This window comes from Grampus griseus (assembly GCF_964374135.1).
Source record: "Grampus griseus genome assembly, chromosome: 10".
Lineage (NCBI taxonomy): Eukaryota > Metazoa > Chordata > Mammalia > Artiodactyla > Delphinidae > Grampus > Grampus griseus.
This window is the reverse complement of record NC_139004.1, coordinates 65,431,607-65,451,914: the sequence shown is the minus strand read 5'-3', so window position 1 is coordinate 65,451,914 and position 20,308 is coordinate 65,431,607. Positions and strand designations below refer to the sequence as shown.

At 44.0% G+C, this 20,308-nt stretch overlaps 1 protein-coding gene across 1 annotated transcript in view; it reads left to right on the top strand.

Moving 5' to 3' along the window:
* USP4 (ubiquitin specific peptidase 4) overlaps window positions 1-20,308 on the top strand; it is a 50,369-nt gene that overhangs the window by 1,803 nt on the left and 28,258 nt on the right. Inside the window, exons 2-6 of the mRNA XM_082663289.1 lie at window positions 159-286; window positions 4,137-4,267; window positions 5,682-5,808; window positions 6,434-6,579; window positions 6,710-6,771. Coding sequence (XP_082519415.1) covers window positions 159-286; window positions 4,137-4,267; window positions 5,682-5,808; window positions 6,434-6,579; window positions 6,710-6,771 — 594 coding nt within the window. The remainder of the gene's footprint in view (window positions 1-158; window positions 287-4,136; window positions 4,268-5,681; window positions 5,809-6,433; window positions 6,580-6,709; window positions 6,772-20,308) is intronic.

Below are 20,308 nucleotides of genomic sequence, written 5' to 3'. Positions count from 1 at the left end.
CCATGCAGGGCCTGGTCCTGCTCCTGCTCTTCAAAGTGTGTTTTTCAGTGGGGGTTGCTTGCTCCCCAAGTGGAAGGACCATACAAAAATTGAGGGAGCAGCTGCAGGAACCTAAAAGCTCAGCTTGCCTGGTATGGTAAATTTTTGTCTGTCTCTAGGTATCTTATTGACAGCCGGTGGTTCAAGCAGTGGAAGAAGTATGTGGGCTTCGACAGCTGGGATATGTACAGTGTGGGTGAACATAATCTGTTTCCTGGCCCGATAGATAACTCCGGACTCTTTTCAGGTGCAGTATCCTGTTGCTTATCTAACTGAAATGTCCACCTGGGTAGTGGCCTGAGGTCATGTTTATCTGTAACATGGATATCTTGAAACTGACTTTGCTACTGTGAGGGGATAGAAACAAGTGTCCTTGACTTTTGTCTATAGCAGAAGTCTATGCAGACCCTCATGGAGAAGTTAAGCTGCTTTTTTTCCCTAAATTAACTACTCTTGGTAAGAGTGTGCCTCTAGCATTTTAAATTTCTGTCTGCCTGTCTCTTTCTCTTTTTTTCAAATTAGTTCTGCTAGAGATTTCAGATTTTAGATTAGTGTATTGAATGGAAAGAAATAGGATATCTTTTTTTTTTTTTTGCGGTACGCGGGCCTCTCACTGTTACGGCCTCTCCCGTTGCGGAGCACAGGCTCCGGACCCGCAGGCTCAGCGGCCATGGCTCACAGGCCCAGCTGCTCTGCGGCATGTGGGATCTTCCCGGACCGGGGCACGAACCCATGTCCCCTGCATCGGCAGGCGGACTCTCAACCACTGCGCCACCAGGGAAGCCCTAGGATATCATTTTGAAACGGCATCTGGAATCTGAAATTTGGGAACCAGAATTTTCTGTATTACCTTTGCAGTGAAGTAAATTGTAGACCTGTCAACATTCATCAAGCATTCCTGTGATGGCCGTGCTTGTCATAGAAGTAGTATAAGGGGAGGTGGAAGGTTAGTAGAGTTATGATCACAGTCAGCTCCCAATGGAAGAAGTGACTGAAAAAGTGATGTATGACAAACCTGAGCTTGGCTTGCACCTTTAGATGCACAGAAATGGCAATTGGCCTTTCTTAGGCTTTGTTCTGCCTGGCTTTAGACTCCCTTGCAACCACGACAGAGGTGATCTGTTGCCTGGGCCCACAATCAGGGCAGAAGGAAGGCAGACAGTGCATGAGGCTTTTGAGGCTTGATTCAAGTACATAACACTACCTGAGTGTTTTTAAAAATGATCAGTGCTTCAGCATGTACCTTGTTTTAGGGGAGGTCTGAATGACAGTAATGTCATAGGCTTTGTTTATTGATGTAAGTCAGATGGTGGCAGTATACCATGAAGTTACCCCAAAGGATCATTGCATTGTGTTTGCATTTTGTCCTTTTCCCTCTTTTTTTTTGAAAAGGAGAATTCTTAAGGCTTTTAATAGTATTGGTGATGAGAATGCTAGAGCTGGAGGGACCCTCTGAAGTAATTTTGCCTGACCTTCAGCTAAGGACAAGCATTCCTTCTGTGGTCTTCCAATTTGATGTCACCTGGCTTAGGCTCAAAACATTTGTTGTGTGCTTGGGAAGTGAGAAGTACATTCTGTTCAGACCCTGGAACATTGACAGTGTGGGAATGGTCTATCTCTGGCCAGTGAGGGCCACCCTCTTAGTTCTTGGGCTCTCCAGTCACCTGCCAGTCCCAGTCTGGCTGCCTTCCGCCTAGGGTCATGGGAATGACCTAGAAGGGGCTCTTGAACTTGTAGGAAGGAGGGGGAAGGGCAACTTGCTAATGTTGTCTGCAGAGCACCCCTCTCTTGTTTCCATTTGTGTCCCTGCTGTATATCTGGAGTCCCAATGCTTAGACCAAACTGTGCTCTCCTTTTTTGCCTTTATTTGCCTCTGTTGGAGAAATTTGCAGAGTCCAAATCCTTTTTGTAAAACTCATGTGTGATTTTTAGCATGCTGCCCTTGGACTGATCCAGTTTTAAGTGAAAATAGTGAACTGCATTGAAAATTCCAGTTAAGTTCCTGTGTTTGCCTATAGTGTCATAAGAATGACATTTTGAGAAAATTGTCACTGAGCCCCAGAGGAGAAAGCCTTGTAAGAATTGATGTACTTGGGGTTGATGATGCTAAAAGCTCTCGGTTCCTTTCCCACATTTAAAGGTTTCTGGCTGCTGCGTGGCCAGATCTGCATAGTGCTTAGTGTTAGAAATGAAGGTGTATGTCTCCAAGTAAGACAAGTGAATAACCTTTATGAGTTTTAATTTGCAAATCAGAGAAAACCTTGGAGTTTAGGTGTCAGTTTTTTTCAGAAGCTCTTGTTTCAAGTAGACTGATAAGTACTATCCCTGTGCCATCCTTCTGTTGCTAAATAGAAAAGGGGTGGTCGGTCAGTATTAATCATGCCAGAGCTGCTGTGGAATGTGGTTGGCTCATCAGTGAGAAGGAGCCACTTTTTTTTTTTCTTTTAAATTATGGTAAAATACACATAAAATTTACCATCTGCATATTTTTAAGTGTTCAATAGTGTAAAGTATGTTCACATTGTTGCACAACCCATCTCCAGAACTTTTTTATCTCACAAAACTGAAACTCCATACTCATTAAATAGTATTTCCAATCTCCTTTCCCCCCAAGCCCCTGGCAACCACCATTCTACTTTCTGTCTCTTGAGTCTGACTATTCTAGGTACCTAATGTAAGTGGAATCATACAGTGTTTGTTTTTCTGTGACTGGCTTATTTCATTTAGCATAAAGTCCACAAGGTTTATCCATGTTAACGGCATGTCAGAATTTCTTTTTTTTAAAGGCTGAATGATATCCCACTGTGTGTATATACCACATTTTGTTTTTCCGTTCATCCTTCTCACCTTGGTATTCCTGTTCTCCAAGCCTGTTTAGTTCCTTTCCTTTTTTCTTGGAAATGAAAAAGGCAGAGATGGATCAGATCTGAAACTCACCCTGAGGAAGGGCAGAAGACCTCATGGGGTAGGGTGTAAACTGGTGGGAGAGGTGATAGGAAGCCCTGGTCACCTTGTGCATGCCATTTTTGGTTTTTTGTTTTGTTTTGTTGTTTTTTTTTGTTTGTTTGTTTTTAACATTGTCTGCCTTGAATTACAGATGAGTTGCACCATTGTGGGTACTTTTTGCTTCCCTGGCTTCATGGCTTCATTTGTCTGGAGAACAGTGGCTTCCACTACTGCGGTAGTGGGTGTAGATGGGCACAGGCTTATTAGTAGGGAGGCTTCCTTGATGGGAGATGATTAGTCTTCCCTTGATCCAGTCCCTTGGTCCTCCATTGAGAGAGTATGTTTCAGACCATGGATGTCTTTTTCTGACTCACAGTCATGTTGCCTCCGTGTGGGGTGTAAGATGGATGCTTAACATGTTAAAGGTGTTCTCCCTCCACATGGCCGATGTCCAGCTGAGTTTTCACTTGGAGTGTTGAAAACTAAGAATGCTAAATGACTCTTGGTAAAATATATTTAACTTCAATGATTTGTTTCTTTGCTTTCTTAGTAAATCTTTCAAAGGAAGATGATATCTGACCTTAATGCAGTTTCACTAAGCAGAATATTACATTAAATATTCATAGTAAACAATTTTAATTGTGGAATCTGGAAGCACTTTGGAAGTGTAAATTGGAGTTTTTCTCTTTTCTCTTTCCTTCTCCCTCCAACTATGGAAGAAATACAAGTTCCTCATAAAATGTTCAGAAAGCATGCCTAAAGACTCCAGGTCTGGGGCTTCCCTGGTGGCGCAGTGGTTGAGAGTCCACCTGCCGATGCAGGGGCCGCGGGTTTGTGCCCTGGTCCGGGAGGATCCCACATGCCGCGGAGCGGCTGGGCCCGTGAGCCATGGCCGCTGAGCCTGCGCGTCCGGAGCCTGTGCTCCGCAACGGGAGAGACCACAACAGTGAGAGGCCCGCGTACCACCAAAAAAAAAAAAAAAAAAAAAAGACTCCAGGTCTGCTCTGTGTTATGGCCAGTGACAGAATTTTGGAATTTTGTACTTCTTCCTATAAATGCTTTTCATGTTTCTGAAAAGTACATAAGAATCATGTAAAACAAACATTTCTGGGGAGAAAAGCAGTGAGCTATGTGCTGTTTTCCTTTTTCAGATCCTGAGAGTCAGACCTTGAAAGAACATTTAATTGATGAATTGGACTATGTATTGGTCCCAGCTGAGGCCTGGAATAAGTTACTAAACTGGTATGGCTGTGTAGAAGGCCAGCAGCCCATTGTCAGAAAAGTGAGTACATGAATTGTTACACCTGCTGGTCAGTGTCTGTGAGTGCTCCCTGACACTGACTAGTGTTGGTTTCCTGGGGTACTGGCCATACGTAAGAAGTTGAATGGAGGCCTCCAGACATCACAGCTGCCCAGTGGCTTGGGATATGTCCAGCGGTGCAGTGAGAGCACATTCTGGAAGGTTCTGTGAGAGAAAGTTCACTTGGGGTCATATGGATATACAGTAATGTACTGCTTCTTGTTTAACTTAACCTTTCTGATATTGCTTTTCCCCCTGTGCTTTTTTGTTTGTTTGGTGTTTTTGTTTATTTTTGGCTGTGTTGGGTCTTCATTGCTGCATGTGGGCTTTTCTCTAGTTGCAGTGAGTGGGGGCTACTCTTTGTTGAGGTGCGTGGGCTTCTCATTGTAGTGGCTTCTCTGGTTGTGGAACACATGCTCTAGGCGTGTGGGCTTCAGTAGTTGTGGCTCGCGGGCTCAGTAGTTGTGGTGTACAGGCTTAGTTGCTCTGCGGCATGTGGGATCTTCCCGGACCAGGGATCGAACCTGTGTCCCCTGCATTGACAGGCAGATTCTTAACCACTGCCCCACCCGCGAAGTCCCTCCCCCTGTGCTTAAGAATCTCTGGTCACACTGTTGAGTACCTCGGAAAACAGGTGTTTTATATCCAAGAGAACAGTCTCTTGGAGGGCAGGCCCTGGGAGAGAAACCCAGATTGTTAGCCTCTCTGGTAGACAGGACTGGTGAGAATACCACCAGCCTGATTCCCACAGTTGTTTGCTTATCCCACTGGAGGGGGACATCACAGGAGTCCATATGACTGCTGATACGTAGGCACTGGGTAAATTTCTTACTCTGCCTGGTGTTTAGTTTTCCTTCTTAGCAGAGTAGGAAAAGGCTGCAGTCCTGAGGCCAAGCTTCTAAGAGTTGCTCTTCAGGGCCAGAACTACCTTCTTTCTCCACCTTGAAACCTGGGACTCCAAGAGGGGTTAGGTATCAAATGGTTAGGGGCATGCCAGCCTCCCACAGATGTCGGCACCTGCCCACAGTCCTGCCATGTGGCGAGCGTGCTGCCAAGGGCTTTAACTGTATTCTCTAGGCCTCTTAATTCCACAGACCCTGCAGGGGAAGCATCATGATACCCACTAAGAGATGAACAATGACTTTCCTGTTGTGCACAGTTGTTGCCAGCTCTGGTTCCATCCAGATGCTCTTGGTTGGTCCTAATGAGTGGAAGTAAGGTTTTTAAACTAGGACAGATGCCAGTGGCTTTAAAAATCTGTACTTCTGATCCCCCTATCACTTAAGGAAACTGATTATCATGTGGATTGTGCCTTTTGCCACTGATGAGACATGTTGCTTCCAAGACTGCCCTGGTGTGGAACCACTGCTCCTTCACCTGTGCCTCTTGTTTACAGGTTGTAGAGCATGGCCTGTTTGTCAAGCACTGCAAGGTGGAGGTGTATTTGCTGGAATTGAAGCTTTGTGAGAACAGTGACCCCACCAATGTGCTGAGTTGCCATTTCAGCAAGTCAGACACCATCGGTGAGTAGCTGGGCTGGAGTTCCAGGTATCCAGTGAGAGTGCAGGGCATTGTGGCTAATGAGAGGGAAGCTGGGGCACCCTCTTCAGACTTGTTACCCAAATAATCTCGGGTTGTGGTTACCAGTCCTGACCTGGGAGCCTGCTCCCCAGGGCATTCTTGTGGACAGCTAAGCCTGGGAATCATATTGTATAAAACACTGGGCATGGTATCTGCCCACTTAACATATGGTAAGAAGGGTGAAGAAATGCAGATTCAGAGAGATTAATGTCACTTATTCAGAAATCTCAGTGAGAAAACGGCAGAGCTAGCATTTGAAACCAAATCTATCTTACCTCCAAAGGTAAGTTTTCTGACTTTTCCATGTTGCTTCTGTGCTAAAAATGGGGACCCACATCATTAAAGAATGGGAAGCATAGGGACAATTTTTGGTTGTATGAGTGTAAGAGGATGCCATGGAAGATGTTTGCCTTAGGAGTCACCAAGGGGCTAAGGTCGGTCAGAAGTTTTGATCCAGAGCATCCAGTGACCATCTGAAAAGGACGGAGGATGAGCATTAGCTTGCCATGGCTGTTGCTGGTCTTGCTTCTGGAGAAAGCCCTGAGTGATGTTTCTGCCTGTCCCCAGCAACCATTGAGAAGGAAATGCGGAAGTTGTTCAACATCCCTGTGGACCGTGAGACACGGCTGTGGAACAAATACATGAGCAACACCTACGAGCAGTTGAGCAAGCTAGACAACACTGTGCAGGATGCTGGGCTGTACCAGGGTCAGGTAGGAGGGCCCAAGCCATGCCCCAGCAGACAGCTCTGCCCAGGGTGTGTGGACAGGTATCTTTTGGTTCTGAGCATGTCAACAGTGAGATGGTTTGCACATTCCTAATATGGTTTCCCCTTTCACTCAGGTGCTAGTAATTGAGCCACAAAACGAAGATGGCACGTGGCCAAGGCAGACCCTGCAGTCAAAGTAAGTGGACTTTTTCTCCCTGCAGCTGGGCACATGGGTGTAAGGGAGACACTATTTCCTAAGGCAGTTACTTGTACTAAGAAAATAAAATTCTAGTCTCTATGATAGAGCCAGCCTGGGAGGCTGCAACGGCAGTGGCGGCTGTGACTGGGCTGGTTTAGATGAAGATGAAGATGCCCATGTCTGGGAGGATAATTGGGATGATGACAATGTAGAGGATGACTTCTCCAATCAGTTACGAGCTGAACTAGAGAAACTTGCTTATAAGATGGAGACACCATAGCATCCAGAAGTGCTGAAGCAACCTAAACTTGAACTGTTTACTAAATTCTAGAGCAGAGAACCCAGGGTGGGACACTTAAAAAATGTTTATTTCATTACCTCCTTGGATTTATTTTTGTTTTTGTAACACAAAAAAGTAAATGTTTTGATCTAAGAAAAAAAGAAAAAATTCTAAATCAGATGAAAACATTTTCAATTATGTATCCAGAGTCTATAATCCTGGCTTTTGGTAAGCAGCATGCTGGGCAGCCATCTCAGGGGAAGCTGTCAGGTGTGTGAACAAGGCAGTGAGCCTCTGCTTGTTGAGAATGAAAGGAGAAGAGAAGAGGCCAGGATCTGGGCCAGGATCTGCTCTGCCAAGAGGTGGCTTTGTCTCTGTCAAGGGCATTTATTTTCTCCACCTATAGTTAGAGGCTTTGATGGAAGAGAAGAGGGCTCAGGCATGGGGTCTTGCATGACTTAAAGGTAATAGTTTGATCCCATCCCACTCCTTACCCAGGGGCCTGTTTCTCATTGTTGTCCTCGTCATTCGCTGCGGGAATTACTCTGCTCCTTAACTGGGGCTCCAGGCACCTCTGTCTCAGGAGATGTTCATGTGTGGTGTGAAGTTAATGCATGTTCTGAGAAGGGGACAGAAGTGTTGAATTTTTCTTATGGTATAAGATGGGGGAATCGTGTCTGTGTTCCAGTAGTTAATGGGGACAGTGTTGGTCTTTGCTTTCTTCCCTCAGTCAGGCCCTGGACAGTGACTGTTTTGTAGTAATGGGCTCTTAGCTCTTTTGAAAATTATGAAAGCTCTGAGCTCTCTCTCAAGAAACATGCAGGAAGACGCAACATTTTGCCAATAATCTCAAGGGTTTTACAGACACCCTGAAACCTAGCCGTGGACTTCAGTTTAAGAAACTCTGGTCACCAGTTCTTGAGAAGATGACAAAATAGCTGTGGTAGGCAGAATAATGATCATGTCCCTCCCCAGAGTCCATGTCCTAATCCCCAGAACCTGTAAATATGTTAGGTTACATGGCAGAAGGGACTTTGCTGATGTGATTAAGGATCTTGAGATGGGGAGATTATCCTAGATTATCTGGGTAGGCCCAGTATAATCATGAGGGTCCTTAAAAATGAAAGAGGGAGACAGGAGAGTCAGATGTGAGGGCAGAAGCAGAGTCAGAGTGGTGAAGTGTGAGAAAGACTCAACTGGCCATGAGCCAGGGAAGGTGGGCAGCCTCTAGAAGTCCCTAGAGCCCCCACCAAGGAACACAGCTCAGCCCACACCTTGATTTAGCTCAGTGAGAAGAATTTTGGACTTTGGACCTCCAAAACCGTAAGATAATAACTTTGTGTTGTTTAAGCCACTAAGTTTGTGGTAATTTGTTACAGTAGCCATAGGAAACAAATATACTAGTCCAGCCTGCTGACTCCCTTCTTGGAATGGAAATGCCACAGAACCAAGAGAAAATAACATAAAAACTGCGACAACCCCCTTGGGAGAAGGTGCTTGGATTCTAGTCTGTGAGGTAGGGTTGACAGCTTGGAGTGGAAGAGCCTGTGTGTACTGGCCAAGGGAGACTGTTTTCAGTTGTGCCTTTTTCTCTTCCTACTGATGCTTTTCCCCATCCCTTCCACACCCTCAGGCCTAAGAGATTCTAGTGAAGGGAAACAGCTTTTGGAAAAGAGAAGTGCCTCATTGAAATGCCCTGAAGGCTTGAGTCTCCTGGTAGAGGGTGTCCAATGGTGAATGAGCTCAGAGCAGAAGTCCTAAGTCACATTCGCCTCCCTACTCCCTCAGTAGTGCCGGACACTCTTCTAGATGCCAAGGATACAGCAATAAACAAAACAAAGTTTCTATCCTCAAGGAGCAGAAAATAGATAAATTAAAAAAATACATGTCTGAAGATTTACAAGTACTGTGGGAAAAAATCAGGGAAGAAAATAAGCAAGTGCTAAGGCTTTGGGCATATTTAAACAGGCCGATGGGGAGACCCCACTGAGGTACCATTTGAACATGGTCATGAAGGACGCGAGGGAATCAGTAGTGAGTGTGGTGTGGAGAACAGCTTTGTGAGGCAGAGGTGACAGCAGATGGAGAAGTCCTGAGGCAGAGCAGGCCTGGTTGAAGGCCAGCAGGAGTTTGTTATGGCTGGTGCTTGGAGGGATGACAGGAGGGCTGAGGGGATAAGGCCCAAGAGATGCTGCGGCGGTTGGCCTGTGATCCTTGTGAGACTCTAGCTTCCATCTTTGCCTTTGTGAGGTGGGGAGCTCATTTGAGGGGTATGGTGAGTGAGGAGCGGGGTGATCTCACCTGGTGAATGGCTCACAGGGAGCCACAACGAGAAGCTGACAAGTATAGTCAGAATTAAAGGAAAGTGACAAATTGACATGTTGTGCTAGTTGGAGCAGAATTCATATTCCCAGCTGCTTAGGAGGACGGAAGAAGCATAATGGAAATCCTAAAGAGAAAGAGCAAATGGGTACATGAAAGAGGAACAAGGAGATACCTACGTGGAAACAGAGAATTCAGGGACTGGGTTGAGTAGCAGAATGGATGTAGCTCAAGACTTGAGTGTAGAAGTCGGAAGGTCAGGTTGAAGAATTCTAGGGGATAAGGAGGTGGAAGATAATAGAAGAAAAGTGCTGTGGAGGATGGGAGTAGAAATGTCAGTGTCCAGATAATAGGAATCTCAGAAGCAGAGAGGAAATGACGGACAGGGGAAGAAAATGTTACAAGAAATAATGACCAAGAGTTTCTCAGAAATCATGAAAGAGGGTACATCTTTTTTTTTTTTTGCGATATGCGGGCCTCTCACTGTTGTGGCCTCTCCCGTTGTGGAGCACAGGCTCCGGACGCGCAGGCTCAGCGGCCATGGCTCACGGGCCTAGCCGCTCCGCGACATGTGGGATCTTCCCGGACCGGGGCACGAACCCGTGTCCCCTGCATCGGCAGGCGGACTCTCAACCACTGTGCCACCAGGGAAGCCCGAGGATGCTTCTTAAATGTAAAGAATGCTAAACATGACAGAAAAAACAAAGCCCACACCAAGACACGTTAGATTGAAATTTAACAACAAAGATGTAGGGAAAATGTCAAATCTGTTTGAAAGAGAAAGTCACAGTGAGAAGCAGATTAATATCAAACTTCCCAACAGCCACAATGGACCTAGGAGATACTTTTTCAGTATCAAAGTAAGAAAACTTTAAATATTTATTTAGCCTGTGCCAGGTCTTAGTTGTGACACATGGGATCTTTATTATTTATTTGTTTATTTAAATTTATTTATTTATTTTTGGCTGTGTTGGGTCTTCATTGCTGCATGCTAGTTGCGGCGACTGGAGGCTACTCTTCTTTGCTGTGTGCGGGCTTCTCACTGCAGTGGCCTCTAGTTGCAGAGGACGGGCTCTAGGGTGCGCTGGGTCCAGTAGTTGTGGCGCACGGGCTCAGTTGCTCCGCGGCATGTGGGATCTTCCCGGACCAGGGCTCAAACCCATATCTCCTGCATTGGCAGGTGGATTCTTAACCAGTGTGCCACCAGGGAAGCCCAAACACATAGGATCTTTAGTTGCAGCACGTGGCTCTTAGTTGTGGCACGCCGGCTCTTAGTTGCGGCACGTGTGCGGGATCTAGTTCCCCAGCCAGGGATCAGACCCAGGCCCCCTGCATTGGGAGTGTGGAGTCTTACTCACTGGACCACCAAGGAAGTCCCAAAGGAAGATAACTTTAAAACTAGAATTTTTTTTTTTTTTTTTGCGGTACTCAGGCCTCTCACTGTTGTGGCCTCTCCTGTTGCAGAGCACAGGCTCTGGACGCGCAGGCTCAGCGGCCATGGCTCACGGGCCCAGCCGCTCCGTGGCATGTGGGATCTTCCCGGACCGGGGCACGAACCCGTGTCCCCTGCATCGGCAGGTGGACTCTCAACCACTGCGCCACCAGGGAAGCCCAAAAACTAGAATTTTAAAACCTACTAAACTGTTATCTGAATGTAAAGATAATTTTCTCTGGCATAGATGACTTTAGAAAGTTTTCTACACAGAGCTCCTCTTTGAAAACCTCTTGGGGGAAGTAGTGTTAACGTCCAGGAGCAGGCAGTAAAATCCAGAAGGTGCAAAGGGAGAGTATGCAACTAGTGAAGTGTTCTGTTGACCAGAAATGCAAGGACTTTATGACTTTGGAGTAAGCAAAGAATTTTTACACAAGACACAGCACCACAAACCATAGAGGAGGACATGGATAGAGTGGATAACTTTTTTTTTTCTTAAGGTTTTTGTTTTTTTTAAATAAGTTTATTTATTTTTATTTTTGGATGCATTGGGTCTTCGTTGCTGTGTGCGGGCTTCTCTCTAGTGGTGAGCGGGGACTGCTCTTCGTTGTGGTGCGCAGGCTTCTCATTGCAGTGGCTTCTCTTGTTGCGGAGCAAGGGCTCTAGGCGCGAGGGCTATAGTAGTTGTGGCACGTGGGCTCTAGAGCGCAGGCTCAGTAGTTGTGGCTCACGGGCTTAGTTGCTCTGCGGCATGTGGGATCTTCCTGGACCAGGGCTCCGACCTGTGTACCCTGCATAGGCAGGTGGATTCTCAACCACTGCGCCACCAGGGAAGCCTGAGTGGATGACTTTTAAATTCAGGACTGTTCTAAAAGAGTGAAAAGGCAAGCCACAGAGTGAGAAAGCTATTTGCAATATGTATGTCTGACAGATTGTTTATATCCAGAATTTCAAAGAAACCCCTTAATGTCAGTAAGAAAAAGTCAGACACCCCTTCTAGAAAAAAGGGCGAGAAAACCTATAACAGTCACTTTAAGAAAGAGGCTACCGGACTTCCCTGGTGGCACAGTGGTTAAGAATCTGCCAGTCAATGCAGGGGACACGGGTTTGAGCCCTGGTCCGGGAAGATCCCACATGCTGCAGAGCAGCTGAGCCTGTGCGCCACAACTACTGAGCCTGCACTCTAGAGCGGCAAGCCACAACTACTGAGCCCTCATGCCATAACTACTGAAGCCTGTGCACCTAGAGCCCATGTTATGCAAAAATAGAAGCCACCGCAATGAGAAGGCTGCACACTGCAACAAATGGTAGCCCCCACTCTCCGCAACTAGAGAAAGCCCACGTGCAGCAACGAAGACCGAACACAGCCAAAAATAAATAAATTAAAAAAAGAAAAGAGGCTACCTTGTGGCTAGCGACCATATGGAGAGGTGCTCAACCTCAGCAGTCATCCAGAAATGGCAAATTAAAACCATAATGCAGTGCTTCTGCACATCCCCCAGAATGGTTACATGAAAAAGGCAGGTAGTGTCAAGTGTTGTAGAGGTGTTGGAACTTGCTGATGGGGCATATAAACTGGTATAGTGACTTTAGAAGGTTTAGCAACAAGTACTAAATGACGAATTGTGTACATATTCTACAACCCAGCAATCCACTCTTAGGCATACAGAAATATATCTCACATTCACTTAAAGATACATTCAGAGATGTTCATGACAGCACAGCTTGTCATAGTCACAAACTGGAGCTAACCTAAATGTCCACCAAAAATAGAATGGATAGATAAATTGTGGTGTATGCATGCAATAGAATTCTCTCCAGCCACAGCAACATTGAGTCTCATAAACCATGTGAATGAGAAGCCAGACACAAAACGTGGCATACTGTTTGAGTCCCTTGATATAAAGCTTAAGAACCCGCAAAACTGATCTATGGGTGTCAAGGTCATGATGGAGATTAGCTTAGAGAAAAATAATGACTGCAGGGAGCATGAGGAAGACACCTGGGGGGTGGTGCTGTCCTGTTTTTTGGTCTGAGGGTACTGGTTATATAGGGGTATTCGCTTGGTGAGAATGTCTTGATTTTTTTTTTGGCTGTGCCATGCCTCTTTTGGGATTTTAGTTCCCCAGCCAGGGATTGAACCCAGGCCATGGCTATGAAATCTCCAAGTGCTAACCACTGGACCACCAGGGAATTCCCAGGAATGTCTTGATTTTTGTACTTTCATAATGTATATATTTCTCTATGTAATATACTTCAATAAAAAGTTTTAAAAAAGTTTAGTAATAGTAAGAAGAAAGGTTTAAGAAAGCAGCCTTTATCAGTAACAATCCAGAAGTAAATACTGGGTAATCCCAACATGGAAGACAGTTGAGGAGACAGGAAGCAGTAAAGAGAGATGAGAATGTCCTGAACTACTTTTGCAGGGAAATGTAGTTAATAAGTTGAAGTAATTATGATGGGGAAAAATAAAAACAGTTATAGATCCTAGTAAGTTAGTGGAGTAACTACCAGAAATACAAAAGTAGAATTTACATCTTTTATATAATATGTTGTATTGATTAGGAAAGCTCTGGTAGCAATGAAGAAAGACCTGAAAGTTAGCATGTCGAGCAATGTAGATGGTTATATCTTTCCAAAAAGAATTTCTGAGGTGGGCAGTTCAATGCTGCTATTATTAGAAATCCAGCTGTTTTGTCGTGTTGCTCTACTGTGCGTGGCTTCAACTTTAAAGGTGGTCAACTCAGGGTCCATGATGACTGCTGGAGATGGACCAATCATATCTGCATTCAAGTAGCTGAGGAGGAATTGGGAAGAAGGACATGCCCCTTCCTTTTTTTTTTTTTTTTTTTTTTTTTTGCGGTACGCGGGCCTCTCACTGCCGTGGCCTCTCCCGTTGCGGAGCACAGGCTCCGGACGCGCAGGCTCAGCGGCCATGGCTCACAGGCCCAGCCGCTCCGCGGCATGTGGTATCTTCCCAGTCTGGGGCACGAACCCGTGTCCCCTGCATCGGCAGGCGGACTCTCAACCACTGCGCCACCAGGGAAGCCTTGCCCCTTCCTTTTAAAGAAATTTCCCAGAAATCACATAGAAGATCTGCCTTTACATCTCTGGCCAATTATATGACCACACCTGGCTTCAAAGGAGGCTGGGAAATGCCTTTTAGCAGTTAGAAGGGCTCTAACTAAAACTTGGGATTTGTAAACTAAAGAAGAACAGAAGAATAGCCATGGGGAGGTGAAAGGGAAAAAAAAACACTTTCCTTTTTTAAAAAAAATTTTTAAATTTAATTTATTTTTTTATGTAGCAGGTTCTTATTAGTTATCTATTTTATACATATTAGTGTATACATGTCAGTCCCAATCTCCCAATTCATCCCACCCCCACCACCACCACCCCCGCCACTTCCCCCCTTGGTGTTCATACGTTCTCTACATCTGTGTGTCTATTTCTGCCCTGCATACCAGTTCATCTATATCATTTTTCTAGTTTCCACATATATGCGTTAATATATGATACTTGTTTTTCTCTTTCTGACTTCACTCTGTATGACAGTCTCTAGATCCATGCATGTCTCTATAAATGACCCAATTTTGTTCTTTTTTATGGCTGAGTAATATTTCATTGCATACATGTACCACATCTTCTTTATCCGTTCGTCTGTCGATGGGCATTTAGGCTGCTTCCATGACCTGGGTATTGTAAATAGTGCTGCAGTGAACATTGGGGTGCATGTGTCTTACTTATTTATTTATTTTTATTTTTATTTTTGGCTGTGTTGGGTGTTTGTTGCTGCGCGCAGGCTTTTCTCTAGTTGTGGCGAGCAGGAGCTACTCTTCCTTGCGGTGTGTGGGCTCCTCATTGGGTGGCTTCTCATTGCACAGCACAGGCTCTAGGCGTGCGGGCTTCAGTAGTTGTGGCACTCGGGCTCAGTAGTTGTGGCTTGCGGGCTCTAGAACGCAGGCTTAGTAGCTGTGGCGCATGGGCTTAGTTGCTCCGTGGCATGTGGAATCTTCCCGGACCAGGGCTCGAACCTGTGTCCCTTGCATTGGCAGGTGGATTCTTAACCACTGCGCCACCAGGGAAGCCCATGGGTATGTCTTTTTAAATTGTGGCTTTCTCTGGGTATTTGCCCAGTAGTGGAATTGCTGGGTCATATGGTAATTCTATTTTTAGTTTTTTAAAGAACCTCCATACTGTTCTCCATAGTGGCTGTATCAATTTACATTCCCACCAACAGAGCAAGAGGGTTCCCTTTTCTCCACACTCTCTCCAGCATTTGTTGTTTGTAGATTTTCTGATGATGCCCATTCTGACTTGTGTGAGGTGATACCTCATTGTGGTTTTGACTTGCATTTCTCTAATAATTAGTGATGTTGAGCAGCTTTTCATGAGCTTCTTGGCCATCTATAAGTCTTCTTTGGAGAAATGTCTATTTAGATCTTCTGCCCATTTTTGGATTGGCTTGTTTGTTTTTTTAATGTTGAGCTGCATGAACTGTTATATATTTTGGAGAGTAATCCTTTGTCGGTTGATTCATTTGCAAATATTTTCTCCCATTCTGAGGGTTGTCTTTTCGTCTTGTTTGTAGTTTCCTTTGCTTTGCAAAAGCTTTTAAGTTTCATTAGGTCCCATTTGTTTATTTTTGTTTTTATTTCCGTTACTCTAGGACATGGATCAAAAAAAGATCTTGCTGTGATTTATGTCAAAGAATGTTCTTCCTATGTTTTCCTCTAAGAGTTTTATAGTGTCCGGTCTTACATCTAGGTCTCTAATCCATTTTGAGTTTATTTTTGTGTATGGTGTTAGGGAGTGTTCAATTTCATTCTTTTACATGTAGCTGTCCAGTTTTCCCAGCACCACTTATTGAAGAGACTGTCTTTTCTCCATTGTATATCCTTGCCTCCTTTGTCATAGATTAGTTGACCATAGGTGCGTGGGTTTATCTCTGGGCTTTCTATGCTGTTCCATTGATCTATGTTTCTGTTTTTGTGCCAGTACCATATTGTCTTGATTACTGTAGCTTTGTAGTATCGTCTGAAGTCAGGAAGTCTGATCCTTCAGCTCCATTTTTTTCCCTCAAGACTGCTTTGGCTATTTGGGATCTTTTGTGTCTCCATACAAATTTTAATATTTTTTGTTCTAGTTCTGTAAAAAATGCCACTGGTAATTTGATAGGGATCACATTGAATCTGTAGATTGCTTTGGGTAATATAATCATTTTCACAATATTGATTCTTCCAGTCCAAGAATATGGTATATCTCTCCATCTGTTTGTGTCATCTTTGACTTCTTTCATCAGTGTCTTCTAGTTTTCTGAGTACAGGTCTTTTACCTCCTTAGGTAGGTTTATTTCTAGGTATTTTATTCTTTTTGTTGCAGTGGTGAATGGGATTGTTTCCTTAATTTCTCCTTCTGATCTTTCGTTATTAGTGTATAGGAATGCAAGAGATTTCTGTGCATTAATTTTGTATCCTGAAACTTTACCAAATTCATTGATTAGCTCTAGTATTTTTCTGGTGGCATCTTTAGGATTTTCTGTGTATAGTATCATGTCATCTGCAAACAGTGAGAGTTTTACTTCTTCTTTTCCAGTTTGTATTCCTTTTATTTCTTTTTCTTCTCTGATTGCTGTGGCTAGGACTTCCAAAACTATGTTGAATAATACTGGCGAGCGTGGACATCCTTGTCTTGTTCCTGATCTTAGAGGAAATGCTTTCAGTTTTTTCACCATTGAGAATGATGTTTGCTGTGGGTTTGTTGTATATGGCCTTTATGACGTTGAGGTAGGTTCCCTCTGCGCCCACTTTCTGGAGAGTTTTTTATCATAAATTGTTGTTGAATTTTGTCAAAATCTTTTTCTGCATCTGTTGAGATGATTATATGGTTTTTATTCTTCAATTTGTTAATATGGTGTATCACATTGATTGATTTGTGTATACTGAAGAATCCTTGCATCCCTGGGATAAATCCCACTTGATCATGGTGTATGATCCTTTTTTTTTGTTTGTTTTTTGCGGTACACGGGCCTCTCACTGTTGTGGCCTCTCCCGTTGTGGAGCACAGGCTCCAGACACGCAGGCTCAACGGCCATGGCTTACAGGCCTAGCCGCTCCATGGCATGTGGGATCTTCCCGGACCGGGGCACGAACCCATGTCCCCTGCATTGGCAGGCGGACTCTCAACCACTGTGCCACCAGGGAAGCCCTATGATCCTTTTAATGTGTTGTTGGATTCTGTTTGCTAATGTTTTGTTGAGGATTTTTGCATCTATATTCATCAGTGATACTGGTCTGTAATTTTCCTTTTTTTGTAGTATCTTTGTCTGGTTTTGGTATCAGGGTGATGGTGACCTCATAGAATGGGTTTGAGAGTGTTCCTTCCTCTGCAATTTTTTAGAAGTTTGAAAAGGATGGGTGTTAGCTCTTCTTTAAATGTTTGATAGAATTCACCTGTGAAGCCATCTGGTCCTGGACTTTTGTTTGTTGGAAGATTGTTAATCACAGTTTCAATTTCGTTACTTGTGATTGGTCTGTTCATATTTTCTATTTCTTCCTGGTTCAGTCTTGGAAGGTTATACCTTTCTAAGAATTTGTCCATTTCTTTCAGGTTGTCCATTTTATTGGCATGGAGTAGCTTGTAGTAGTCTCTTAGGATGCTTTGTATTTCTGCGGTGTCTGTTGTAACTTCTCCTTTTTCATGTCTAATTTTATTGATTTGAGTTCTCTCCCTCTTTTTCTTAATGAGTCTGGCTAAAGGTTTATCAGTTTTGTTTATCTTCTCAAAGAACCAGCTTTTAGTTTTATTGATCTTTGCTATTGTTTTCTTTGTTTCTATTTCATTTATTTCTGCTCTGATCTTTATGATTTCTTTCCTTCTACTAACTTTGGGTTTTGTTTGTTCTTCTTTCTCTAGTTCCTTTAGGTGTAAGTTTAGATTGTTTATTTTGGGATTTTTCTTGTTTCTTGAGGTAGGCTTGTATTGCTATGAACTTCCCTCTTAGAACTGCTTTTGCTGCATCCCATAGGTTTTGGATCATAGTGTTTTCATTGTCATTTGTCTCTAGGTATTTTTTTATTTCCTTTTTGATTTCTTCAGTGATCTCTTGGTTATTTAGTAATGTATTGTTTAGCCTCCATGTCTTTGTGTTTTTTATGTTTTTATCCCTGTAATTTGTTTCTAAGCTCATAGCGGTGTGGTCAGAAAAGATGCTTGATATGATTTGAGTTTTCTTAAATTTACCAAGGCTTGATTTGTGACCCAGTATATGATTTATCCTGGAGAATGTTCTGTGCGCACTTGAGAAGAAAGTGTAGGACTTCCCTGGTGGCGCAGTGGTTAAGAATCTGCCTGCCAATGCAGAGAACACTGGTTTGAGCTCTGGTCTGGGAAGATCCCACATGCTGCAGAGCAACTAAACCAGTGTACCACAGTTATTGAGCCTGTGCTCTAGAGCTTACGAGCCAGAGCTACTGAGCCCATGTGCCACAACTAATGAACATGCGCACCTGGAGCCCATACTCCGCAACAAGAGAAGCCCCCACAATGAGAAGCCGCCGCTCACTGCAACTAGAGAAAGCCCATGCAGAGCAATAAAGAACCCAACACAGCTAAAAATAACTAAATAACTAAATAAATTTATTTATTAAAAAAAAACGAAAGCCTTAAAGAAATTAAAAAAAAAAGTGTAATCTGCTGGTTTTGGATGGAATATCCTATAAATATCAATTAAATGTATCTGGTCTGTTGTGTCATTTAAAGCTTGTGTTTCCTTATTAATTTTATGTGTGGATGATCTGTTCATTGGTGTGAGGTGTTAAAGTCCCCCACTATTATTGTGTTACTGTTGATTTCATCTTTCATAGCTGTTAGCAGTTGCCTTATGTATTGAAGTGCTCCTATGTTGGGTGCATATATATTTGTAATTGTTATATCTTCTTCTTGGATTGATCCCTTGATCATTATGTAGTGTTCTTCCTTGGCTCTTGTAACATTCTTTATTTTAAAGTCTATTTTATCTGATATGAGTATTGCTGCTCCAGCTCTCTTTTGATTTACATTTGCATGGAATATCTTTTTCCATCCCCTCGCTTTCAGTCTTTATGTGTCCCTAGGTCTGAAGTGGGTCTCTTGCAGACAGCATATATATGGGTCTTGTTTTTGTATCCATTCAGCAAGCCTGTGTCTTTTGGTTGTAGCATTTAATCCATTCACATTTAAGGTAATTATTGATATATATGTTCCTATTACCATTTTCTTTCTTTTTTTAAAAAAATGGTATTTTATTTATTTATTTAATTTATTTTTGGCTACTTTGGGTCTTCGTTGCGGCGCACGGGCTTTCTCTAGTTGCGGCAAGCGGGGACTACTCTTCGTTGCAAAGCATGGGCTCTAGGTGTGCGGGCTCAGTAGTTGTGGTTTGTGGGCTCAGTAGTTGTGTTTTGTGGGCTCAGTAGTTGTGGCTCACGGGCTCTGTAGTTGTGGCTCATGGGCTCAGTAGTTGTGGCTTGCGGGTTCTAGAGCACAGGCTCAGTAGTTGTGGCACACGGGCCCAGGTGCTCCACAGCATGTGGGATCTTCCCGGACCAGGGCTCAAACCCGTGTCCCCTGCATTGCCAGGCGGATTCTTAACCACTGTGCCACCAGGGAAGCCCCTTACCATTTTCTTAATTGTTATGGGCTTATTTTTGTAGGTCCTTTTCTTCTCTTATGTTTCCCACTTAGAGAAATTCCTTTAGCATTTGTTGTAGAGCTGGTTTGGTGGTGCTGAATTCTCTTAGCTTTTGCTTGTCTGTAAAGCTTTTGATTTCTCTGTCGAATCTGAATGAGATCCTTGCCGGGTAGAGTAATCGGTTGTAGGTTCTTCCCTTTCATCACTTTAAATATATCATGCCATTCCCTTCTGGCTTGTAGAGTTTCTGCTGAGAAATCAGCTGTTAACCTTATGGGAGTTCCCTTGTATGTTATTTGTCATTTTTCCCTTGTTGCTTTCAGTAATTTTTCTTTAATTTTTGTCAATTTGATTACTATGTGTCTTGGCGTGTTTCTCCTTGGGTTTATCCTGCCTGGGACTCTCTGCGCTTCCTGGACTTGGGTGGCTGTTTCCTTTCCCATGTTAGGGAAGTTTTAGACTATAATCTCTTAAAATATTTTCTCTGGTCCTTTCTCTTTCTCTTCTCCTTCCTGGATCCCTATAATGCGAATGTTGTTGCATTTAATGTTGTCCTAGAGGTCTCTTAGGCTGTCTTCATTTCTTTTTTTTTTTTTTTGCGGTACGCGGGCCTCTCACTGCTGTGGCCTCTCCCGTTGTGGAGCACAGGCTCCGGACGTGCAGGCCCAGTGGCCATGGCTCACGGGCCCAGCCTCTCCGCGGCATGTGGGATCCTCCCGGACCGGGGCACGAACCCGCGTCCCCTGCATCGGCAGGCGGACTCTCAACCACTGCGCCACCAGGGAAGCCCTGTCTTCATTTCTTTTCATTCTTTTTTCTTTATTCTGTT